At 41.0% G+C, this 24,252-nt stretch overlaps 1 protein-coding gene across 3 annotated transcripts in view; it reads right to left on the bottom strand.

The window, feature by feature from the left end:
- Nucleotides 1-23,492, bottom strand: part of KLHL32 (kelch like family member 32) — a 112,632-nt gene extending 89,140 nt beyond the window's left edge. The window contains exons 1-2 of one of the 3 annotated variants that reach the window (XM_021714457.1): nt 23,385-23,492; nt 567-732 (exon numbers count right to left, since the gene is read on the bottom strand). Coding sequence is in view for 2 of the 3 variants with exons in the window: in XM_008062068.1 (XP_008060259.1) it covers nt 23,385-23,489 (105 nt within the window). In the remaining variant the exon portion in view is untranslated. The remainder of the gene's footprint in view (nt 1-566; nt 733-23,384) is intronic. The other 2 variants (XM_008062068.1, XM_021714455.1) reach the window with 2 other exon arrangements.
- Nucleotides 23,493-24,252: the final 760 nt, after the last annotated feature.

The following is a 24,252-nucleotide window of genomic DNA, read 5'->3' as shown; positions in this document are numbered from 1 at the left end:
GAACTACAGGCATGCGCTACCATGCCCGGCTGGTTTTTTGATTTATTGTAGAGATGAGGTTTCGCCAAGTTGCCCAGGCAGGTCTCGAACCCGCGGCCTCAGACAATCCATTCACCTCAGCCTCCCAAAGCGCAGGATTACAGGCTGAGCCACCGAGCCCGGCTTCTACACATATTTTAAATTCAGAATTCATTTTTGTCAGTTTTATTAATGAATATAACACAACAAAAGAGAGAAAAGGACTGTATTTCTAGGCGGGGAACGCCTGTAATCCCAGGATTCTGGGAGGCTGAGGTGGGAGACTCTCGTAAGCCCAGGAGTTTGAGACCAGCCTGGGAAACAGAGTGAGCCCTCGTCTCTACCAAAAAAAAAATAGCCAGGTGTGGTGGCACAAGCCTGTAGTCCCAGATATTCAGGAAGCTGAGGTAGAAGAATCACCTGAGCCCAGAAGGTTGAAGCTTCAGTAAGCCCAGATCATGCAACAGAGACTCTGTCTTAAAAAAAAAAAATTATATTTCTAAGCTGGTGAAGTAATGAAGTTAAGCACATGTGGCAAAAATACCAACATTCATCTTATTCTGAAAATTCTTTAGAACTCCTTTTCCATCCAGTCAGAAAGAGGAACCTGAATGTCTCCAACGCCTCAAGAGGGGGTTTTGACTGACACTCCAGAAGTGAGTGCAGCTCCCCTCAGAGAGCTAGATGTGTATAGTCTTGCAGAAGAGGCCTGGCCTAGGGCGGAGAGTGGGGAATAGGTGGATTAGGAAGGTTCACTTTAGCCTAGAAATCCTGTCAGTCGCACTCATTTCACACAACTCGTGTTCAGGACAACCTCCGAGGCTCCGTCATGCCAAACACAAAGGCAGTGATCACAGAGAGACAAGGTGAATCTTCCGCACCATGTGTTACAAGTCCAGCAGGCTGACGCCGAGAAACCCTCACTTGAAAACTCATATGGGAATCCCTTCCTCCTTTCTTTCCTTCCTTCCTTTCTTTTTCTGAGTCAGGGTCTCACTCTGTTGCCCAGGCTGGAGTGCAGTGGCACAATCACGGCTCGCTGAAGCCTTGACCTCTTGGGCTCAGGCAGTTCTCTCCAGTCAGCCTCCTGAGTAGCTACAGTCATGCACCACCATGCCCGGCTACTTTTTGTATTATTTTGTAGAGATGGGGGGTCACTATGTTGCCCGGCCTCAAGCGATTCTCTCGCCTCAGTCTCCCAAAGTGCTGGGATGAGAGGCATGGCTCACTGTGCCTAGACTCTGTTTTTGTTTCTTATTTTTTGTTCTGTAGTTTCTCCCCTCCTTCACTCATTATAACATACACTTTTCTAAAAGAGCACAGAAAACCCTAAGTGTTTTTAAAGGTTTGGAGAGAGAAACCCCACCAGGACCGCTGGTTCTCACATATGGGAACAGAACCACCACTGGCAAACCCCACTTGCTTAGAGGCTTTTAAATTCAGCTCTCTTGCTCTTTGGGGACTGGCTGTCCAAATACACACACACACACACACACACACACACACACACACACACACACACACACGGACAAAAAAAGTCTAAAAATTAGCTGGCTGTGGTGGTGTGAGCCTGTAGTCCCAGCTACTTGGAAGGCTGAAGTGGAAGGAGCACCTGAGACCAGGAGGTCGAGGCTGTGATGAGCCGTGATCATGCCATTGCACTCTAGCCTGGGCAACAGTAAGATCCTGACTCAAAACAAACAAACACAAACCCAAGAGATCAAGAAAATGTCAGGCACACAAAGCCAAGTGGTCTACAATCCAGAGGGAAAAGTGAAAACCCTAAAAAAACCAAACTAGGCTGGGCATTGCGTTTACCCTCAATGATGCCCACTGACTCGGATGGCATTCACCTGCAGAGCTGGGGCTTCTCCAGATTTGCAAACAGGTTTGATACAATCAGGAACAGGCTTAGGTGGGACATGCCTGTCCCTTGCCCACAGGGCCATCTCTATAGAGTATTCTCTCCCAACCCATCCCGGACACAAGGGGGCTGGGCTTGAAAGAGGGGAGCGAGACAGTGCTAGCTGAGGAGGTGACCATCTCATCACCTGGGTCACTTGGCAAGCAAGGCCATGTGAAAAGAGGAGAGGTGGACAGCTGACTCCCACCCCAAGTAATGAGACCCTGCATTCATTTTAATGAGGATAAGAACTGGCCCGTAGTGTGGACAGGGTGACACTGGACGGTGCGTCCAAGTAATAGAAAGAAAACCCACAAGTTCAGGAGAAGGATGGATACCGGGTGAGAGAGATTCCATCAGAATTCAGTCATGAAGAGGCCCAAACGCCCTCCTGATAGGAGGCCCCCCTGAATACTCTGTCCAACCAATCCAAGCAGAGTTGATATATATGGGGGGGAGCAAAACAAACCAGAATTTATTTATAAACAAGTGTGTATTTATTCTTGTGTATTTAAACTTCAGTCACCTTCAGAGTACATTCTGTTGGATGCAATACGCATATTGTGATGCTCCTTCTTTTTTCTTTTTCTTTTTGCATTTGAAGGATAGTCTTTTGCTATTATTGATCCCAGCTCTAAGAAACACAAACCTCCATATGGTGGGTTGACTTCTCCCTCAGACTTGATACAGTGCTAGAACTAATTCTGTTACTCAAATCATAATTCATTCATAATGGTGTGTCGAGACGCTTTTTTCACTGCTCAAAACAGTTTTTGAGCTTGTCAGTTTGGGTGCCTTTTAGTGCTTCTGCTGTTTTTTGTTTGTTTGTTTGTTTTTGTCTCACCTCTTCCACATCAGCAAAATGTTTCCCTTTGAGGACTCTTTTCATCCAGGGAAACAACAACAACACAAAAATGTCGCTTAGGGTGAGGTCGGGTGAATAGGGAGAGTGAGGAATGGGGGTTATGCCGTTTTTTGGTCAAAAACTGCAGAACACTTAGCATGGTGTGGGCAGGTTGTTTATGTAAGTCACCCATCATGAAATCGGCAAATGCATTGAAAGAATCTAAAAAAAATTCACTAAAGCTGAACACAGTCTCCTACAACAACAGTAGTTAGTACACTGATACTGATGGGTTCCTAGAACACCTGCCTAACGGGAGAAGCCCATGTTGGAGGGTCCACCCTCCAAAACATGATTTTGCTTTTTGGGGAGTCCTCTTCATATAGTTATTTTGCATGATCCCTACTGAAAGTCTTCTACACTGGAGTAAGACTGGGGCTCCCGGTTTCACCAATATCTTCAGGCAAGAGAAGGGTGTGGAGCCTGAGAGGAGATTCCGCACATGGCATGACGATGTGGACCCCCTGGGTCAGCACACGCCCTCACCCGGAGGGACTCTGACAGGGCAGAGTTAGGACTGGAAGGGCGAGAGGAACAGCCCGCAGACCCCAGGTGTCCCTGTCCCTCACTCTTCAGCTCATCATCGCCAAGTGTCCATTCTCTCGGTCCTGTCTTGTTCTCTTTATTTCTCCCCCTACTCTTACTTTGCTTCTTGGATTAGCTGCTGGAAGGGATGGCCTTTAATAGCCATGGCAAGTCTGAGTGTGACCTTTTCCCCTGCCTGTGAATGAGTTGGCATCTTCAGAAAATTTTGTATCTTCAGGGCTTCAAAGCTATCTTCCTCATTTCTTGCTTTGGGAGACTTCGAATTACTTGCTGCTGAGTTTGGGGATGGAATAGGCTGAAGGATTTGAGCATGCCAAAGCCAGACAACTAAGGTCTTTACTAAGCACTCATGCAACTGAAGCTTACACGTGATCTCACATCATTCACAAGAGTAAACGAATGCACTTCCCCTCTTATTTACACTTTATTTCTTTGGAATTTTTTTCCCCCGGATAGTATAACAAAATGGCAAATATCACAATTTTGAACTTAGAAATCATCAAATGAATTGAATATGACAGCATCAACAGCTTTTAAATTATAAGACATTCAAGACATATAAGACCTGTGTAATGTTCTTCTTTATAAGATAATTCTTATAGCTAAAACACGAAACATAAGAGCAAGCTAGCTAGGAAAAATCGCCACTGATCTAGTTTTTGTTTCAAAACCGTTATACTATGGATTTTTTTGTCCACAGGGTGGTGCTAATGTTTAAAGCAAAAGAATTTTCTAAACTTCCTGTACTGGAAGTCTCTGACACCTGAAGTTGATTTATAAGAAAGGAAAATAATTCAAGAAAGGATACTAAAACGCATGAATTCTACTTTCTAAATGTTTCTTTCATATTGGAAAATGTTCTTAAATGGTTCTGTTGAAGTTGAATTTGCACTGGATTTGAACTAGTTCGAATCCATGAGTTCCATCCATCCAAGAGTTCGAACTTTGGGGGCTTGTGTTCGGAAGCCCTCATGGTGTGGCTTGACCTGCTTTTGAAAACGCACTTCCAATTCTGTGAACGTCTGGTGGCTTTCCTTTTCTTTCTTTTTTAGATTGGAAAATATGGTTTATTTAAAAAGTATATTGGGGGAGAGAGATAGAAAGAGTGAAAGGAGATTCACCTCCCCAGGGTAGGGAAGGGGGCCAAACCCAGGAAACGTGGCAACGGCCATAGCTCAAAAAGCACATGGCCACACCAGAGTCTAGTAAAGCAATGGCCTTCTGGTGCCTTCTCTAAGGTCAGTGGTCCACTGTTGTCCACACTCAGGCACCTGTTCTCTGTCTTCGATGTCTCCTCCTTCCGACTTCTTCAGTCTCCAGGTGTCAAAATCTGACTCATTTTCAAGATGCAACTTTAAGTCTACTTCCTACACAAAGCTTAACAAGCTCGTCCCCATCCTAACATCAAGCTGGAATTAATCTCCCAGGACTCCAAACTGCCACAGATGTCTAGTGAACTAAGCTCATGGGCTCTAGGGCACACAGTCTTGACGGAAGCATGAGCTTGGGAACACTGCTTAACTCTATGGGTCTCAGGGTCCTTACCTGTACAGTGAAAAAATATCTACCCCAAAAGATTGTTTTAAAGACAACTGGGAAAATATTTGTGTAGCATTACCGTTATGTATGTCTATATGCAACAAAATGGGTTCAACAAATATGAGGCTTATTTTTCTCATAAAATTTTTTTTTTTTTTTTTTTTTGAGTTGGAGTCTCACTCTGTCGCCCAGACTGGAGTGCAGTGGCCGCTCCCGGCCACCGCAGCCTCCACCTGCCAGGCTCTGGCAATCCTTCTGCCTCAGCCTTCCAAGGAGCTGAAACTACAGGCGCGCGCTACCACGCCCGCCTAAGTTTTTTGATTTATTGTAGAGATGAGGTCTTGCCAAGTTGCCTAGGCGGGTCTCGAACCCGCGGGCTCAGACAATCCACTCACCTCAGCCTCCCAAAGGCACGGGATTACAGGCTGAGCCACCGAGCCTGGCTTCTCATAAAACTTGAACCAGGCAGTACAAAGTGCCAACTAGCCAGCTTCCTTGAATTTTACCGCTTGGCATATCTGAGTCTGTGGTTTCATGATCACAAAATGGCTACTATACCTCCAGGCATTGCATCTGCACTCAAAGCAGAAAGAAAAGAGAGGGCAAATGCCAACTGAGCTTCTCATTATTTGTCAGAAAAAACAATAGGTTTCCTACAAACACTGTTACATAGATTTCCTTTTATATTTCACTGGCTGGGTGGCTACCCATAGCTGCAGAGTAGCCTGGGAAATTGTGCTTTGATGGCTAGAGGCACCACTGTTCCAAGTCAAATTAGAGTTCTCTATAAAGAAAAAAGAGGCAATGAATTTTGGGTGGGTAATCAGAACATAGACCGTGGCACTTAGCACAGTATCCATTTATAATAAATCCTCAATTAATGTTAACTGTTACCAGCTTCTTTTTTGTGCAACTAAGTGCTATTGCTCAGAATAAGGTGTGCCCTCTCATGTTTTACCTATGAGACCCTGACAGCAGAGTCTATTTTATGTTAATTGCTGTTGAACATCCTGGAAGAAGACCTCTCGAATTACTTACTAAACAAATTCACAGGCTTGGCTGGGCGCTGTGGCTCACGCCTGTAATCTCAGCACTTTGGGAGGCTGAGGCGAAAGGATTGCCTGAGCCCACAGGTTTGAGACCAGCCTGGGCAACATGATAAGACCTCATCTCAACAAATCAAAAATTTAGCCGGGCGTGGTAGCGCGTGTCTGTAGTTCTGGGTACTTGGAAGGTTGGGGCGGAAGGATTGCTGGAGCCCAGCAGGTCAATGCTGGGGTGGCCATGAGCTCAAAAAAAAAAAAAGAAAGAAAGAAAAAGAAATTCATGGGCTTGAAACATAATTTCTGGGAAAATGTTAGAAGATATCAAAAGCCAGGGGAAAACCTGGGCACATGCTAATCTTCACCAAGGGTCATCTAATTGAAGGAGTTCAATAAAAGGATACCACATTCCAGCTGACAGTGGTAATAACAATGTCCAGCTAAAGGTAATCTTTGGGTCAACTGTTGCAAATAATGAATGTATGATTTGATCATTAATTCCTTAAGTTCCAAATTTTGTCAGGTGACTTACTTCCAAATAATACACTTTTACACATTTCTAACAGATCTCAGTAGCAATCATTTAAAAATATGAATTCATAAATATTTCAACATATCAAATAAAGTTTCAACCCATGAAAAAGTCATCAACTTTTCCATATGTTAGAATATGAAAATAAGATAAAACTAGATCTGAATTTCAGAATATCTTTTAAAATGCCAAAAACCACAAAGCCAAAATAATACAAATCCTAATTTAAAAAGAACGGCGTGGGAATCACTTTGAGAATTCTATTCTTTTCCTCCACAGGTTTACACACACTCATTTGGTTCCCTGGAGGTCCCAAAGGTTACGGGCAGGTTCCAGGAACACACCCTTCTCTAGAATGCCAAGAAGAACCTCAGAACAGATAACGAAACAAGCATTACATCACCAGCAAAACTGCATGCAGCCCGGCAACAATGTCACTTATGATCACAAATGCAATGTAGAGGAGAGTTTTCCAGTCTAGAGTTGTTGCTACTGAAACTGCTTCTTCCTCTCTTATTTTAGGACATGTGGAAGGATGACGGATGAAGACTTGTCTACTAGAGTTGGGTGTTTGAGCAGAGAAGAAAGATGCCAAGTGGAATTACTAAGCTGTGGTGTAATTAATGCAAAGAAAGTATAGTACACAGAGTGCTGTGGGAGCACTTGGCTGGGGATGCCTAGTGTTGCTGAAGGAAGCGGCAAAGTCATTCTTCATGTGGAAAAAACCAACAACTCGGTTCTTTCACAACCCCCCTTTTCTTTTTGGTCCTTTCTTCATTAGTATGATTCTGGCACTTTAAAGCTCTGAGATTAATCATTCTGTCAGCTAGTTATTTCCAACATAGTTTTCTTCATTATGTTTAAATTAATAAAATACATTATTTAACCAAATGTAAAGATAAATTCTATATACCTACATCGCCCAGAAAAATGTGGCTAATCGTTTGAAAAAAGCAGAACACATTTTTGATAGCTTCTGTCTCTCAGAGAAAGAAGCAGTTCCAACAATTAAAATATAATGAAACAGGAAGGTCATTACAGGTCAAAAGAAAAGCCAAATTAATTATTACAACTTACTTTGACAGCCAGTGCTCTTTCAAGGTGAAGGTGGTAGGTTTCATCCCACAGAGCTTTATTCATGAAGCTGGTCTTCTCTGTAACAGAGCTAGTTCCTTACACTGCTTGCACGCCCAAAGAGGAAACATTATTTTGAAAGACTGATGTCCAAAGACAGAAGGTCTCTGAAAGAATGAATAGGGCTGATACCAATGTTCACTGGCAGGGACTACTACTGTGCCACTGCTAGGTGCTTGAATAGAGAGAAGAGTCAAATGGAGTGATTAAGCTGTGGTGTAATTAGTGCCAAGATGGCGGACATCACAGAATGCTATAAGAGCACCGGGCTGGGCGTGCCGAATTCCACTGAAAGAAGCTGTGAAATAGTTCTTCATGTGAAAAAGTATTATTAGTATCCAATACTAGTTTCTTTTGGGGAATTCCTCACATCTGCTTTATAAGGGATGGAGGTAAATCATGGTTCTAGAGTCCACTGTAGGAACTTGGGAAAGTCATTGACATGTTTGTTTTCAGCATCATCTTATTTAAAAAAATAGATATTTACTACCTGCCTTCATAAGATTTGAGTAAGAATACAATGAGATAACCCAGGTAAAATGCTTAGGATAATGCCTAGCATATTTTACAGGGTAAAAACATGTAGCTACTCTTTTTATTATTAATTTCATGAAAAGAAATCTATTTCACAGTGACCCCTACTTCTTCTAGTTTTTACAGACTGCTTACTATGTACCAGGTATCATGGGAGGCATTTATATTATCTGACCTTCTTACATGCTTACCCACTTTTTACCCTTGCAAATAAATGGTATGCCTGTATGGCAGATAAGAAGTTGAAGGCAAGGACATCTATCCAATCAGCAAATCTTTCTGTAGTTCCTACAGTGTTCCAGGCACCTTTCAAGGCCCGGTGGATATGGCCAGGTACAAGACAAATACATTTCCTGGTGTGTTTCCATCACATTCTGATCCACTGTGAGTGAGAAAGCATCAATGTGCATATTTTTCAACAATGCATCCCTAACATCTAGTAAGTCCTTAGCATATAGTATGTGCTCATTAAGTATTTGCTGAATTACTGAATCTCAATTTGAGAATAAAATACAATGGTTCTTATAAATACATAATGGTTTTTATAAAGTATACAAAATATAAAATATTCACAAATTAACTTAGCATGTTCAGTAACAGCACATTCAAATTATGTCATCATTTGAATGTTCTCATCATTATTCTGCTCAAATGGAATATCTACTTGCAATATAAGTCACTTCAAAGTACTATTTGGACAATGATTTATCCTGATATTAATTACAAAGACCATATATTTTTGTTATCAGATTGTTCTTTCTTTAAAAATCTCACATTTAGAATTCTAAGACTCTCATATACTAATGTTTCATACAAATACTAAACGCTTCCAGCAGAGGGCTCAAGAATTCTATTTTAAGGAAAAAAGTTTTAAAAAGCTCATTATCCAACAGTAGCTACTGTAAATCTCTTCCAGAAGGCAATTCCCATAAAAATATGTTCCTCCTCTTGATCAAGTAATTACAAGTCTCTGAATTTACTAAAACATAATCCAAATGAAAGAAGAGATTGGATTACAATAAGGCAGTATTATTTATATACCATGCATTTATGAATAAATGCACTTATACCTTATCTAATTCTAGAAAAAGAAACTGAAGTGAATTATAACCACAAAATCTTTACAAAATTACATAGGCATATGGGCAAAGACAGAAGAAAACAGAAAGATAACATATAATGTGTAAGTGAGAATTTAGGTGAAATTATTTTTCACTTTTATTCTTACTTATGTTTGTATAAAATTATGGTAATTTTTTTCACTTTCAAAGATAAAAAACAGTAATTTATTTTTATAGAATTTGCATGACCCTTATTTTTAGTGCTGAAATAAGGATGGAAAAAAATTCAGGAAGCAAGTGGAATACCTTTCCTATGGAACAACTTGGGAATGTGAAGAGAATTCATTTTCATAAATAAATAATGGGGTGTAGCACCACTTCAATCAGGCCTGTAGCTCACAGCAAAATTCCTCTGAGATTCCAAAAATTTTCAGACATAGATCCCACATCTTTTTATCCACTCTATTTACTTATGATCTTATCTGCTTCATTTCAATAAGGATCTGAGGCATTAATACAAGCATTTAAATATTAGGAACATAAATAACTCAAAGTATAAAAAAACAGGAAACAAAGAGTAACATGAGGCGAGGAGAGAATGATATATATATACATATATACACATATACATATATATATATATTGCCAACCTCATAACTATTATACATGGGCCATAAATGTGGCACAAAACTAAAAATGAAATATAACGTAACACAAGATCAAAAGGTGAAAATACTACAGAGAATTCTAGTTTCTCCAGACCCTGAGATCGAATGGAATATTTCCTGCAGACATTAGGAAGGTAATTGAATGATTTACTTGGTGATACTTCTAATACCATCAAAAGCATATTTTATAAAGCACTGCATTAAAAAGTAAAGGTTAATAAAGATATTATTTAAAAACCAGACACTCAGCTTTCTGATTTTCTGGCTTGATCTAGGTAAAAAATTTAGACTATTTGGGAAGTCCTTCTCAATGGAGTCAATACTACCTTCCAGAGGGAAATTTAGAAATCTGTGTGGACATTTTTGGTTGTTCCAGAAGGGTGGCCAACATTGGCATTTATTCGGCAGTGACCAGGGATGCTAGGTGCCATGCAGTGTACAGGGAAGTTACCAACCACAAACAATTGCCCTGTAGCCTGTCCTTGAAATGCCCTGCTGGATGTGCACATAAGTGAAAAACTTGTTTATATAGAACAAAGCCCAGAACCTAACTCTGTTTTATATAAAGACTTTTTCTTTGTTGTTCTGTGTCAAGGTCCACTGAATTTTCAAGGAATGCTACCACCATTAAAACCAAGAGAAGACTGTTGCTTTGTTTTTCTTGGAATTTTACTAAGAGCTGTTCACTATTTTAGAAAATCATGTCCCTAGAGTCCGCCTTGAGGTATCTGAGTTGTCAGCTTCTGCAGTGTCCTATGGTGGTACCACTGAGCTCCATCCTGAGTGACCTTTGTACCCTCGCCCCCCAAAAAATGACTGGAGATAGCAAGGAGCATGACTGCCTTTGGCTTTTATCATGATTAGAAGGTAGAACAGAGGCGAGGGTTCTCCACACAGGTGGGTTTGTGAGTTTTGGAGGGAGCTTCATATGTCAGACTGCAGCTGTCCCAGTCATGATGGTGCCAATAGGTACGGACAGGCAACTCTTTTCACTGTGTCTTTTACAAGAGATGTGCCCTGGCAAGCACATGCTAAAATGTATATTATTTTAATATATATTTTTCTTTTATTTGTTCTTTATATTTGGTAAGGGCATTCGATTGATGTTTAGAGTGGTTTGTGTAAGTTATGTTTTCTAAGAATTTCATTTCAGAATAGTGAAAGTGGCCTTAGCCTGACAGATGAGGCTGAAAACCACCAAGCCAGATGGACGGACTGCGTATCTTCTGGGAAATCTTTTATGTGTATAATTTATCCCAAGTGGACTTTTAGTAAGAGCTGCCCAGCAAACAGGACAAAGCTGGAGGGCAATTGTTTTCTTTTCCTGAATAAGGGGAAAGGTTCGTGTACTTTACAAATCCATCAGAAACTGACATCTTCTTATGAAATTTAAGGAGCTAACCCGGCTCTCCACTAAATAAATGGCTAACCTCCAGCCACTCAGATCACCTAAAGAGTCAGCCTTCAGGAAATGATTCTGACTACAGCTAATACTCAGAAATCCCAATGATCAAGAAAGAACAGGTTGTCATCATTTCTGTTTAGAAATATTCCAAAATGGTTATTGCTCACCCGTCACGGCAAAAAAAATCTCAGATGCACAGCATGAATTGTAAAATGTGTGGCACTAGAACTTTCTGTTGAAACACTGAAGAGAAACAAGGACACAAAAGTACAAAACCCATCCTGAGTTAACTAGGGGGTTTGACCTACTGTTTTGAGTCACTGGATACTAGCCATTTCCGCTTTGGAGGATGCCAGCTAGAGAAGGACCAATCGTTTATCGCCCCACTTATGACAATAAAACCCATCTCAGGAGCAAAAAGAAAATACTTCTTTTTCTATTTCCAGTACAGGAGGTGGGCTAGGGTGGGAGGTACAGAGAGTCGGCAGGTGAGTGGAGAAACAAAAACAAATCCAGCCTATTTGAAGAGAGTTTTACATAATGAGGATGAGATTAAAACACATAGGGGCCACACTTATCCTGTCATTGAATATTATCTCAGCTATCCAGAGACCCTGACTGTGTTACCCGTGACATGAGGCATATGAGCTTAAGCACCTCGGCCCACGATGGGTTCCTCAGTGTGGAATTGGTGCCAAGAAAGATAATAAATGCTGCAAGCATGGTGTTCAGATACATTTTGTTTTCATTAGGTGGCTAAGTTTAATAAGGTCTCAGAAGAAATATCTTTGCCTGAAGTGTAACTATTACTCAAGTCGAATGCTAGACTGATGATTGATATAATACAATCTGTTCCCATTTGATGTTTGGATGCTGATGGCTTCCAAGCCCCACCCTTTCCTCTTACCTGTTTACCCCGCATCTGGGCAAAGTCCATAAGAGAGTCTGAAAGCTCCTTTCAAAACACACAAACCCACCTGCCGTGGAGAATCCTTGTCCCCGCTCTGCCTTCTAATCATAATAAAAGCCAAAGCCAGTTACCCCTCCTTGTTCCCGCAAGCCATTTTTTATTTTTGAGACAAGGGTCTCACTCTGTGACTCAGGCTGTAGTATAGTGGCACAACCATAGCTCACTGCAGCCTCAGATTCCTGGGCTCAATAGTTGCCCCCTTCTCCGCCTCCTGGGTAGCTGGAACTATAGGTGCACACTAGCACTCCCAGCTAACTGAAAAAAAGTTTTGTAGAAATGGAGTGTGGTCTTTGACTCCTGGCCTCGAGCAATCCTTCCTTCCACCTTGGCCTCCCAAAATGATAGCATTACAGGTGTGAGCCACCGTGTCCAAAGCCATTTTTGTAAATGCTTGGGAGACAGCATGCTCTTCCTCAAAAGCCTCGTTATGTGACTTTTATACATGCTCGTGTCCTCTTGGTGTGTGGGTGGCATTATTGGTCTCAAAATCTGAATCAAATTTTGGGAGAGGGGGTCATCCTGTTTCTGTAGAGTGACTACAAGATAATTAAGAAAACAGGGCCCCAGCTACTCAGAAGGCTGAGGCGGAAGGATCGCCAGAGTCCAGCAGGTCGAGGCTGCGGTGGCCAGGAGCGGCCACTGCACTCCAGTCTGGGCAACAGAGTGAGTCTCCAACTCAAAAAAAAGAAAAGAAAAGAAAACAGGGCCAGGCACAGTGGCTCAAGCCTGTAGTCCCAGCACTTTGGGAGGCTGAGGCGAAAAGATTGCCTGAGACCAGGGGTTCGAGACCAGCCAGGGCAACTTGGTGAGACCTTGTCTCTACAATAAAAATAAAAAAATTAGACAGGTGTGGTGCCATGCGCCTGTAGTTCCAGCTACTAGGAAGGCTGAGGTGGAAGGATTGCCTGAGCCCATTAGGTTGAGGCTGCAGTGGCCGTGAGCATGCCACTGCACTCCAGCCTGGGCGACAGAGTGAGACTCCAACTCAAAAAGCAAACAAACAAAAACAAAACCAAAAAACCCCCCAGAAATGTATAAATTATTAGGGAAAACAATGATATATGTATGTAAATATATATTTTAATATCAGGTTTATTACCACCTTGGAAGCTAATCTCAGAAGGGTGTTCACTTCCTCACCCAGAGACATTCTAGATATTAATCTGCTAAACAAGGCTTGATAATTTTTGTAGTATGAACCACATTCTGGGTACATTCTCACCAGGCAGCACACACAGATTTAATAAAGGACAATAGGTTGGCATGAAGTAGAGACTGTCAGAACTGCCCCTGCTCTCCAAGTGGGAGGCCCTTCCACATGACTTTGTTTTGTCTGAATCAATCATTCTCTGCAAGGAACAGACAGTCCTTGTGTCCAGCAAAGTTGTTCTTGGGTCCTCACCCTCCTGAGTAGCTACAGCTGAGAAAAGTAAGCTTCTGGGGTCAGTCAGGATCTGGACTTCCACAATCTCATTTCTTGTTTTTTCATAATAAATAATTAGGTCCCTAGCCTGTTCTTAGGGGTCTCACTCTGTTGCCCAGGCTGGAGTGTAGTGACATGATCATGATGAACATGACTCACAGAAGCCTCGACTTCTTGGGCTCAGGCAATCTTTCCACCCCTCAGCAACTTGAGTAGTTGGGACTGCAGGTGTGCAACACCATGACTGTGAACATTTTATGCTTTCACCCCTAAACAGGGAGCAAATTAATCTGCTTATTTGTTTGTTTCAATAATACATTGGCAAAAGAGAAAATCTTTCTAAAGGTAAGTAACTCGAGTTTCAAAAGATCTAAGAGAGCAAGACCTTCACTGGTGGAATTCAAATGTCCTCTTTTGTTTCATACTTTCAAAATTTCTGAATTCACTTATAGACTCTGGCACAGCTGTGACAAGAATTAAAGTGAGAAGAAGCATCACTTTTTTGCAAAATTCAAAAGAAAGTATCCCCCCTCCATCTGCAGTTTCACGTTCCACAATTTCATTTACCTGCAGTAAACCGCCATCCAAAAATATTAAATGTAAATTTCTAGAAATGAACAACTTATAAGTTTTCAATTGCTTTCCATTCTGATTGGCATGATGCAATCTCCCTTCCTCCAGTCTGTCCAACCCAGGACGTGAATCCTTCCTATGCCTGGCAAGGGAGGATATCTCACGTATTCATGAGGTAGACGCTCTCCCTCTAAGGTCACTTAGCAGCTGTCTGGGTTATCAGATTGACTGTGGTGGCACTGGAGTGCTTGAGTTCAAGTCTCACTTATTTTATTTTATTTAATGGTTCCATTACTACATCCAAGAGTAATGATGCTGGCATATTGTTATAAATGTTCTAGTTTATTATTAGTTATTATTGTTAACCTCATACTGTGCCTAATTTATATTAAACTTTACCATAGGTATGTCTGTAGAGGAAAAAGTGTAGAATAGGTAGGGTTTGGTTCTATTCAAGGTTTCAGGTGTCCACCAGGAGCAGGGGGTCTTGGAACATGTCCCCAGTGGATAAGAAGGACTACTGCATTCTTCTTTAGAATGTGGATTTCAGTCTGTGCCCTCCAGAGCCTGGGGTGCAGTGGAGGTGGTTTGGGAACTGCTGGTTGAAGAGAAGATTCTGAGGCTAAAATATTGAAACCACGAGACAGTCTTAACCCTACTCCCAGGAGAAGGATTTAAGAAAAATCTCTTCCCAATTTGTTCCACGTGCTAGCATTTAGCACAACCAGGCTTTGTTTATAAGTAAATCTGACGGGGACTTTCTCCATATAAAGTGACACATCTACCCCTGAAGGGATGTTCCATGGGAAAGCAGTTCCAGTTAAGAGTCCTGTCACTCTGCTGCCTGGTCCGACGCTCAGGTCTCTAGAGAAAAGTATTCTGCTGTGGGGAATAAATTCAGTTTTCGTGATCATTGAACTGCAAAGCTACAGTGTAGACCTTATCGGGGCTCTATAAAATAAGTCGTGTGCACTTCTCAGTGAACCAAATGAGAATCAAAAAGAAAAACTTTACTATGTAAGAACATGGAAATTAAGGGCGAGTTTCCTTTAGTTTTTAATTCCTGACTGCATGAATATTTTTACATAGCAATTATAGCTACATTTTTGTTATTGTTGTTAGGGTCTCACTTTGTCACTCAGACTGGAGTGCAGTGACACAATCATGGCTCACCACAGCCTCAACCTCCTGGGTTCAAGTGAGCCTCCTGCCTCAGCCTCCCAAGTAGCTGGGACTACAGGCACATGCCACCATGTACAGCTAATTTTTTTTTTTTTTTTTTTTTTTTTTGTAGAGACAAGGTCTCATTATGTTGCCCAGGCTGGTCTTGAGTTTCTGGGCTCAAGTGATCTTCCCGCCTCTGCCTCCCAAAGTGATGAGCCACTGCACCTGGCCTAAAAAATATTTTTTCACTTAACAGAGTATCATACTTTTCAAGATTTCCAAAAGGCTTCAAAATATGAATAGAAATGGTTATACAATATTTCCTTGTGAAAACTGTACTAAAGTATTCTCTGTGTCAGAGAAAGGTAATTTAGACTCGGTGTCCACCAAGAAATGGGTTCCTCTAGGATGCTAGGAAGCCAAGAGCTGACTTTATTAGACAATGAAGAGAAATACAAGAAAACACAGATACCAAAAAAACCTTTCTTCTTTAGCTGCCCAGATATGTCATAGCTGGTTCATGGCTGACAAGGTAAGTCACATCTGGAAGTGGGGGATTTTAAAAGGGACGATATATGTCACTGTCATTTGGTGCACAGCTTCTCTCTTTACTGGGTTTCTGGAATCTCTCTATCAGGTCACAAGAGACAGAACAGGACAGCTCCTTGGAATGTAAGAGGAAGCCACCTAGGTTTAACTCTTGCTCCAGTATGTGTAAGGAATTTACTACAGTGCTTTGCATATTGTTTATCTTTCTTGACATCATAATAGCCAGAGTGTTAAACAATAAACTTGACTATGGTTCTTAGGCCTATCTGCTTCCAAGTGGGTCTTAAGCTACACAAATTCCTAGAGGCTTGTTCCAAGGTATTTGGGGTTGGAAATTCTTCTACCCTCCAAGCAGGGTTCTTCTCTTCATAAAAGGGTCTCAATGTTATCTGCCCCTCACTATATGGTTTTTTAAAGCAACACCTGCTTGCTCGTGGATAGCTAACCTTTCATCTAGTTTGGACTGGGATTCCTTCTCCAAGACTCCTTCAGAGTCTTTTTTCCTCTTCTTCCTCATGTTTCTTCTCTTCAGGATTGGTCTGAATCACAATGAATCCCTCACTAGAGTTGGAAAGTGAGGAGAGTGAGAAAGGCTGGGAGAACATGATGGGCCCTCTTGTCCACCCGGGTAAGTGGAGTTTATGTTTTCTTAGATTCACTTTCTCCTTTTCTCTCGCAGGCAGATTTCCCCAGGGACAGATGACTGCACCATCAGCTTCTGACCTTATTCCCAGAGTGGCACCTGCAGAGCAGGAGCAGTCTGGCCCTTCTGCCCCCCATGACTGGTTCTGGCCTGGGAGTATGGCTGTGCAGGGATGCCCACGAGGGCTGCAATGCATCCCAATTGCTACTCAAGCAGCACCCTGAGCAGGCATCCCTGAGGAAGGGTGGTCCCTAACCAGTGCAAAGGCAGAGTCTGCACTGCCTTTATACTTGTCAGGAAAAATGTGTGCATTTTCAGAGGAGGCATTAACATGAAGGGGGAAATTTGCTTTTTCTTTAAAATTTCCAGGATGAAATCTGCGGGCCAATTTTAAGAAGGCTATACTTTAGAGCAAAGTGTGGGAGGAACATGCACACATCTTGTTACACTCAGCGGCATTCCTTCATCACTCCCACTCTGTACCTCCAATTTTTCTCCAAGACAGCAACAATTTTCAGACACTTAAAATACTTACATTTTATACTATGCTTATTACAACTGACTAAACATATAATCAACTGTCAGAATAGCAATAGGTAGATAAATTCAAAGTTAACCCTGTCTTTTTTTTTTTTAACAAATCTATATATATACCAGGGCTATAGACTATATATCAGTGATTGCCCATCATAGTAAATATTAATAAACCGAGGAATTATGCTTTCATTCACACTTCCGTGCCCCAAACTTTGCTTAATCGTAATTTCAGTTCCACAGCGAGAGAGAGCAGCTGTTCGCCATTCCCAAGTATACTACAAAGTTATTGTTTTTATCATCATCTGTGTCCGTGTCTTAAAGGAAAAATAAGTTTATTATAAAGTCATTTTGCTGTTTAAGAACCTAAACTTCCTTGGATGTTGTCCCAGAAAGACTGTAAAAGTAAAAGTATCGACTTCTACACTGTAGCAAAAGTAATCATACAGAGCAGCAGTCCCCAGCCGTTTTGGCATCAGGGACTGGTTTCATGGAAGAAAGTTTTTCCACGGATGTGAACGAAGGCAGTGACCATCAGGCCTTAGGTTCTCAGAAGGAGGACACAACCTAGATCCCTTGAAAGCGCAGTTCACAATAGGGTTTGCGGGCTTAGGAGAATCTAAAGCTGCTGCTGATCTGACAGAAGGTGGTTCTCCGGTTGCCCACCAACAGCTCACCTCTTCTTGTGCAGCTAGGTTCCTAACAGGACACCAGCCAGTACCAGTGTGAGGCTGGGGGTGGGAGACCCCTGATATAGAGAGTACAGGTGCAACAACTCCAAACCCTCATGACTCACCGTTGGAAAGGCAGTTTCCAGGTCGAGAAAACCACCAAAATAACTTACTCTCTAAGATGCCCAAACATTTTCCCTGCCTCCTTCAACAAACTTTTACATATATAACTTAGCCTCTTCTGAATGACAGAGGACATTTAGGAAGAACAACAGACTTGAAATTAGGAGGACTGGATGTGACTAATTGGGTGAAAACGTACTGACAGAATGATCTTAGTCAATTCATGGCATCTCTCTGGGCTTGTCATGCTTCAAATGGGATCACAACGTTCCTCAGAGCTATTGGAACCGTTAGGTTAGTGCTGTCCTGTGACTGCTTCATAAGGAGCTCCATAAAATGTCAGTACCCTGTCTGCCCCTTCAGCACACAATTGAAACAGTAAGTTACTGTTGTATGGTATGGGCTTTCCACCCCTCTGTGGATGTGCAGACAAGAATGGGTCTGTAGCATCTGGACAGAACAAATGCAACTCTACATCTGGCCCCAGATGTGCATGTCTCTCTTCCTTTCCTTCCTTCCTTCCTGCCTTTTTTGGCATGTATGTCAGCTGCCTATGTATTTTCATCTTATTTGGCTTTCTTTTTCTCAGAAAAGTAGAATTTGAGCATTAGAGCATATAGCTCCTGGACAATGGGATATGGCTGCCCTTCTGCAAACTTCTTGTCTTTTTCCAAGTGGTTGTCTTACCCTTCAAAAAGATAGCTCTCTTTCTGCTATCTTCTGTTCAGTTCCTGTTTCATAGATCCTTTTTGCCACAGGCTCTCGCTCTCGCTCTCTCTCTCTCTCTCTCTCTCTCTCTCTCTCTCTCTCTCTCTCTATATATATATATATATATATATATATTGTCATTCTGAAGGAAACCACAAAGCAATCAAGGCAACCACTATGGCAGCCACTTATATTCATATGTGTATTTGAACATAGTCTTCACAGAAAATTTTCATGCTCTTTAAAACATAGTTTACAGCCCATAACCTCTAAGCTTAAGCCATTTAGTGTTAATGTGGCTGAGTATAGACACTACTTACTTGGATAGTTTTACCAAAAAAAATGTTTTACTATTTCATCCCCATTGCATACTTGTGTAGTATGAACTATGGGTTTTCAATATTACTATAGAGATGGGCAAATGCAGGTGTGACTCTAATTCACGTATAAAGAGAAATATAAACAAGACACAACTTGGAGATGGTATCTTTCTTTACCTCTGTGAACCAAAAGACATACAATACCATACTTACTCACCTCATTACAATTAAGTTTTGGCAACTCTGTGAATGATAATTGCCTTAATTTACTAAGGCCTGAAATTTGCCTGGCCTACCCCTGAATTTGTGATCCATCACCTTTCTTCACTCCTTTGTACCTCCTATACGAGGGATAATATTTTTCTTTTCTACCTACTACTTTCATTCCAGTAGCCCGAGTTTCCTCAATTGTTTTATAAGATACATCTTGGACTCTACTAACTCTACTAAAAGAGAGCGGACAATATCATACATTTTAATAAACTGCTAAAGAAAATTCAGTAGAAAGTAGTGACTACAAAAACAATAAAAAAGATCCATGAAACTAAGGTTTGGCTATTTGAAAAGATAAACAAACTTGACAAAACCTTATAGCCAGACTAACTTCTCTGGAGAGAAGATTCAAATAAATAAAATCATAAAGGAAAGGGAAGACATTACAGAAATATAAACTGACATCACAAAAATATAAAGGATCATAAGAAACTACTATGAAACTACTATGAACAATTATGTATCAACAAACTGGATAATCTAGAAGAAATGGATACATTTCTAGAAACATACAATGTAACAAGACTGAATTTAAAAAAATCTGAATGGACCAATAGCAAGTAAGGAGATTGAATTAATACAAATCTCCCATTAAGGAAAAACCCAGGACCTGATGGCTTCACAGCAGAATCCTACAACACATTTAAAGAAGAACTAATATCACTCCTTCTCAAACTCTTCCAAAAAATGAAAAAAGAAAAAATACTTCCAAATTCATTTCATGAGGCCAGCATTATCCTGATGCCCAAGCCCAACAAGGATACTACAAAATACTACAAGAAAAGAAAATTACAAGCCAAAATCTCTGATGAAAAAAGATGTAAAAATCCTCAACAAAATACTAGCAACCCAAATTCAACAGCACATTAAAAGAATCATTCACTATAATCAAGTGAGATCTGTCCTTGGGATGCAAGGATGGTTCAACTAATGCAAATCAGTAACTATGATTTACCATATCAAAAGAATGAAGGACAAAAACTATATGATTATCTCAGTAGATGCAGGAAAAGCATTTGAAAAATTCAACATTATTTCATGAGAAAAACTCAAAAAATAGGCATGTAAGGAATGTATCAACACAATAAAAGCCTACAGCTAACATCATACTTAATATACAAAGTTGAAAGATCTTCCTCTAAGAACAGACACAAGACAAGAATGTCCACAATGACCATTTCTATTTAACATAGTACTGGAAGGTCTAAGAAGAGGAATTAAATAAGAAAAAGAAATAAAAGGCATCCAAGACCTTGAATAGCCAAAGCAGTCTTGTGCAAAAAGAACAAAGCTAGAGGCATCACATAAAGATTGCAAAAAACCAGTTAAAAAACAGGCAAAGGGCCTAGCAGACACTTCTCAAAAGAAGACATACAAATGACCAATATAAATATGAAAAAATGCTCATCATCATTAATCATCCAGGAAATGCAAACTAAAACCAAAATGAGACATCAGCTGATACCTGTTAGAATGACTGTTGTCAAAAAGACAAAAGATAAGTATTAATGAGGTTATGAAGAAAAGGGAACACTTGTGCACTGCTGGTGGGAATGTAAATTAATATAGTCATTAAAGAAAACAGTATGGAACTTCTTCAGAAAATAAAAAACAGAATTATCACATGAACAAACAACCCCACTTTTGGGTCTATATCCAGAGGAACTGAAATCAATATACTGCAGAGGTATGAGCAACCTAGGTGTCCATCATCAGATGAATGGATAAAGAAAATGTGGTATAAATACACAATGGAATACTACTTCGCTTTTTTTTTTTTTTTGAGTTGGAGTCTCACTCTGTAGCCCAGACTGGAATACAGTGGCGGCTCCCGACCACCGCAGCCTCGACCTGCTGGGCTCCGGCGATCCTTCCGCCTCAGCCTTCCAAGTAGCTGGAACTACAGGCGCGCGCTACCTCGCCCGGCTAATTTTTTGATTTATTGTAGAGATGAGGTCTCGCCAAGTTGCCCAGGTGGGTCTCTCCAACCTGCGGGCTCAGGCAATCCACTCACCTCAGCCTCCCAAAGGCGCGGGATTACAGGCTGAGTCACCGAGCCCGGCTACTACTTAGCTTTTAAGTAAGAAGAGAAATCCTGTTATCTGTGACAACATGGATGAACCTCGAGGATATTATGCTAAGTGAAATAAGCCAGGCACAGATAGACAAATACCTCATGATCTCTCTTATATGTGGAATCTAAAAAAGTTGAACTTGTAGAAGTAGAAAACAGAATGATGGTTACCAGAGGCTAGGGGAGAGGGCTGTCTTAGTCCATTTAGTGTTGGTAAAAAGGAATACCTGAGGCTGGGTAATTTAAAAAGAAAGAGGTTTATTTGGCTTATGGTTCTGCAGGCAGTAATGGAAGCATGGCACCAGCATCTGCTTCTGATGAAGTTTTCAGGTTATTTCCATGCACACAGAAAGGAAAGGGAGCTGGTGTGTGCAGAGATCACACAGTGAGAGAGGAAACAAGAGAGAGGGAAGGAGGTGCTGGGCTCTTATCAACAACGGGTTTCATGGGAACTAATAGTGAGGACTCACTCTCCCCCACCCACACCCCGACGGACATTGATCTACTCATGAGGAACCTACACTCATCACCCAAACATCTTCCATTAAGTCCCACCACCAACATTGGGTATTACATTTCAACATGAGATTTGGAGGGGACAAATATTCAGACTCTAGCAGAGTGGATGGAAAAAAGATGCTGATCAAAGGGTACAAAGTTTCAGTTAGATGGGAAGAATAAGCTTTAGTAATCTACTGCATAGAATATTCACTATAATAAATAATAACGCACTGTATATTTCAAAATTGCTAAATGAGATATAAAACCTTTTCACCACAAAAAAAGATAAGTATGCGAGGTGATAGATTTGTTAATTAGCCTAATTTAATCATTGCACATCGTAACATATATCAGACCATTATTATTTATCCCCATAAATATATATAATAATTATTTGCCAATTAAAAATGTAATGGAAAGGCAAACTCCCACACATCCTTCAAGACCCAAATACGACCTTCTCTGTGACATTTTGGACTGGTCATTTCTCCTGACTATATCTCCCTTCTCCCACTATGTTTTGTATTCTGCTTCTGTTATGACTCCCATTCCATTGAGGGCATATAATTATATATCTGCCTTTCTCTCCACCAGGATGGGAGCCTGTCAAGAGAAGGGGCCCTTATTTTTACACAGAAGATACTGAATCCATGGACGAAATGGAATTAAAGAGCAAAATTTTATTTTATTTTATTTTTTGAGTTAGGGTCTCGCTCGGTTGCCCAGGCTGGAGTTCAGTGGTATGCTCAAGGCCACCACAGCCTGCACCTGCTGGGTTCAGGTGATCCTTCTGTCTCAACCTTCCAAGTAGCCAGAGTCACAGGCACACGCCACCATGGCTGGCTAATTTTTTGATTTATTGTTGCCAGACAGATCTCGGACCCTTGAACTCAGGCAATCCTCTCATCTCGGCCTCCCAAGGTGCTGGGATTACTGGCTTGAGCCACTGTGCCTGGCCCAAGAGCAAAGTTTTATAAAGGAGGAGATAAACATCCACTCTGTATCTGAATTGGTTTTGTTTGAGTAGTTCTCAAATGTTAATGGATGTCCTCTGATGTCTTATAAATCCTATAACAATGTTAGTCATGAACATATTAGGATTTCATACTATCACAATCCAATTGAAATGCATTTATATGACTCTTAGATATGTGTAGGACATGGTGCCAAGTTGCTGAATATAGATTTTTGGGGCTTTACATTTTTTTGTCTTGTTTTTAAGACAATAAAGCCATGATTGAGTCACTGAGCTTCAGTGATAACAAAATGAGCATCCAAGTCATCTTGCAAACTCTTTCTCTTATAATAGTTATTTAAGATATTTTAAAAATTACAACAGCAAGCAATGAATTAAGATTAAAATACTACGTTCTCTGGATCATGCTAAAAATAAAATTGCTTTACTTACCTTTTCATAACTTTAATTATACAATTAAGTAGATGGTGAAACTTTTTTAAACATCAAAATGAGTAACAAGAAAAAATAACTAAATCTGATACCTCAAGGATAATCCCCTTTGGTTAGGTGCACTTAAAATATTAACCATCTTAGATCACATTGAATACCATACCTGTCCTGTGTATGCAAACTCCAGAGCCTGCTTTAAGCCAAGACTGGTCACACCATGTAAATTCACCTCATCAGCTCCACTTTCCACCATACAAAGACTGAACATTGCCTGAGGTGAGGGAAGAAAGAGACAGAATTATGAAACTTAGAAAGTTTCTTAGGAACAACATTGCCAGGTGTGGTGGTTCAGGCCTGTAGTCCCAGCTCTTTGGGAGGCCAAGGCAGGAGGATTGCTTGAGACCAGGAGTTTGAGATCATCCTGGGCAACATAGTGAGAACCTGTTTCTACAGAAAAATTAATAAATAGATAAAACATAAAAATTTTAAAAAGAGAGAGAGAAAGGGAATAAGACAAAGAAGATAAAGTCCTAGAGAGACTAGAAAAGAAATTTTACAAATTAAAGACTGATCTTGATTTCTGAAACGCTCTACAAGGTAACATTTATGCAAGTCCCTGCAGATCACTTTGATATGTAACCAGTTACAGTAACAATGCACACTTGTGCCTTAGGATCATTGAACTCTTTCTCTTGATCCTAGGCTCTCACTGCTACCAAGTAACATGCAACAATCCTGAACATTCTGGTCAACAGGACAAGGAAAGTGGCACCTTCATCTCCTGACCTCTGCTATTTTTTCTGCCTCAATCCAACAACATCTTGTTTCTCTCATAGGCCATGCCACACACACTCCACGCCAGCGGTTCTCAAAGTGTGGTTTCTGGACGAGGCAACACCAGCAGCGCCTGGGAATTTGCTAGAGAGCAGGTTTTCAGGGTCCCACGGCAGACCTCCTGAACCAGAAACTAAGAGTGGGGCCCAGCAATCTGTGTGGCCACAGGCTCTGCAGGTGACTCTGATGCCCATTTG

Source organism: Carlito syrichta, unplaced genomic scaffold, assembly GCF_000164805.1.
Source record: "Carlito syrichta isolate Samal-C Ts95f unplaced genomic scaffold, Tarsius_syrichta-2.0.1 Scaffold305650, whole genome shotgun sequence".
Taxonomy (NCBI): Eukaryota; Metazoa; Chordata; class Mammalia; order Primates; family Tarsiidae; genus Carlito; species Carlito syrichta.
Note: the sequence above shows the minus strand (reverse complement) of the source record. Positions and strands in the feature narration are given on the sequence as shown.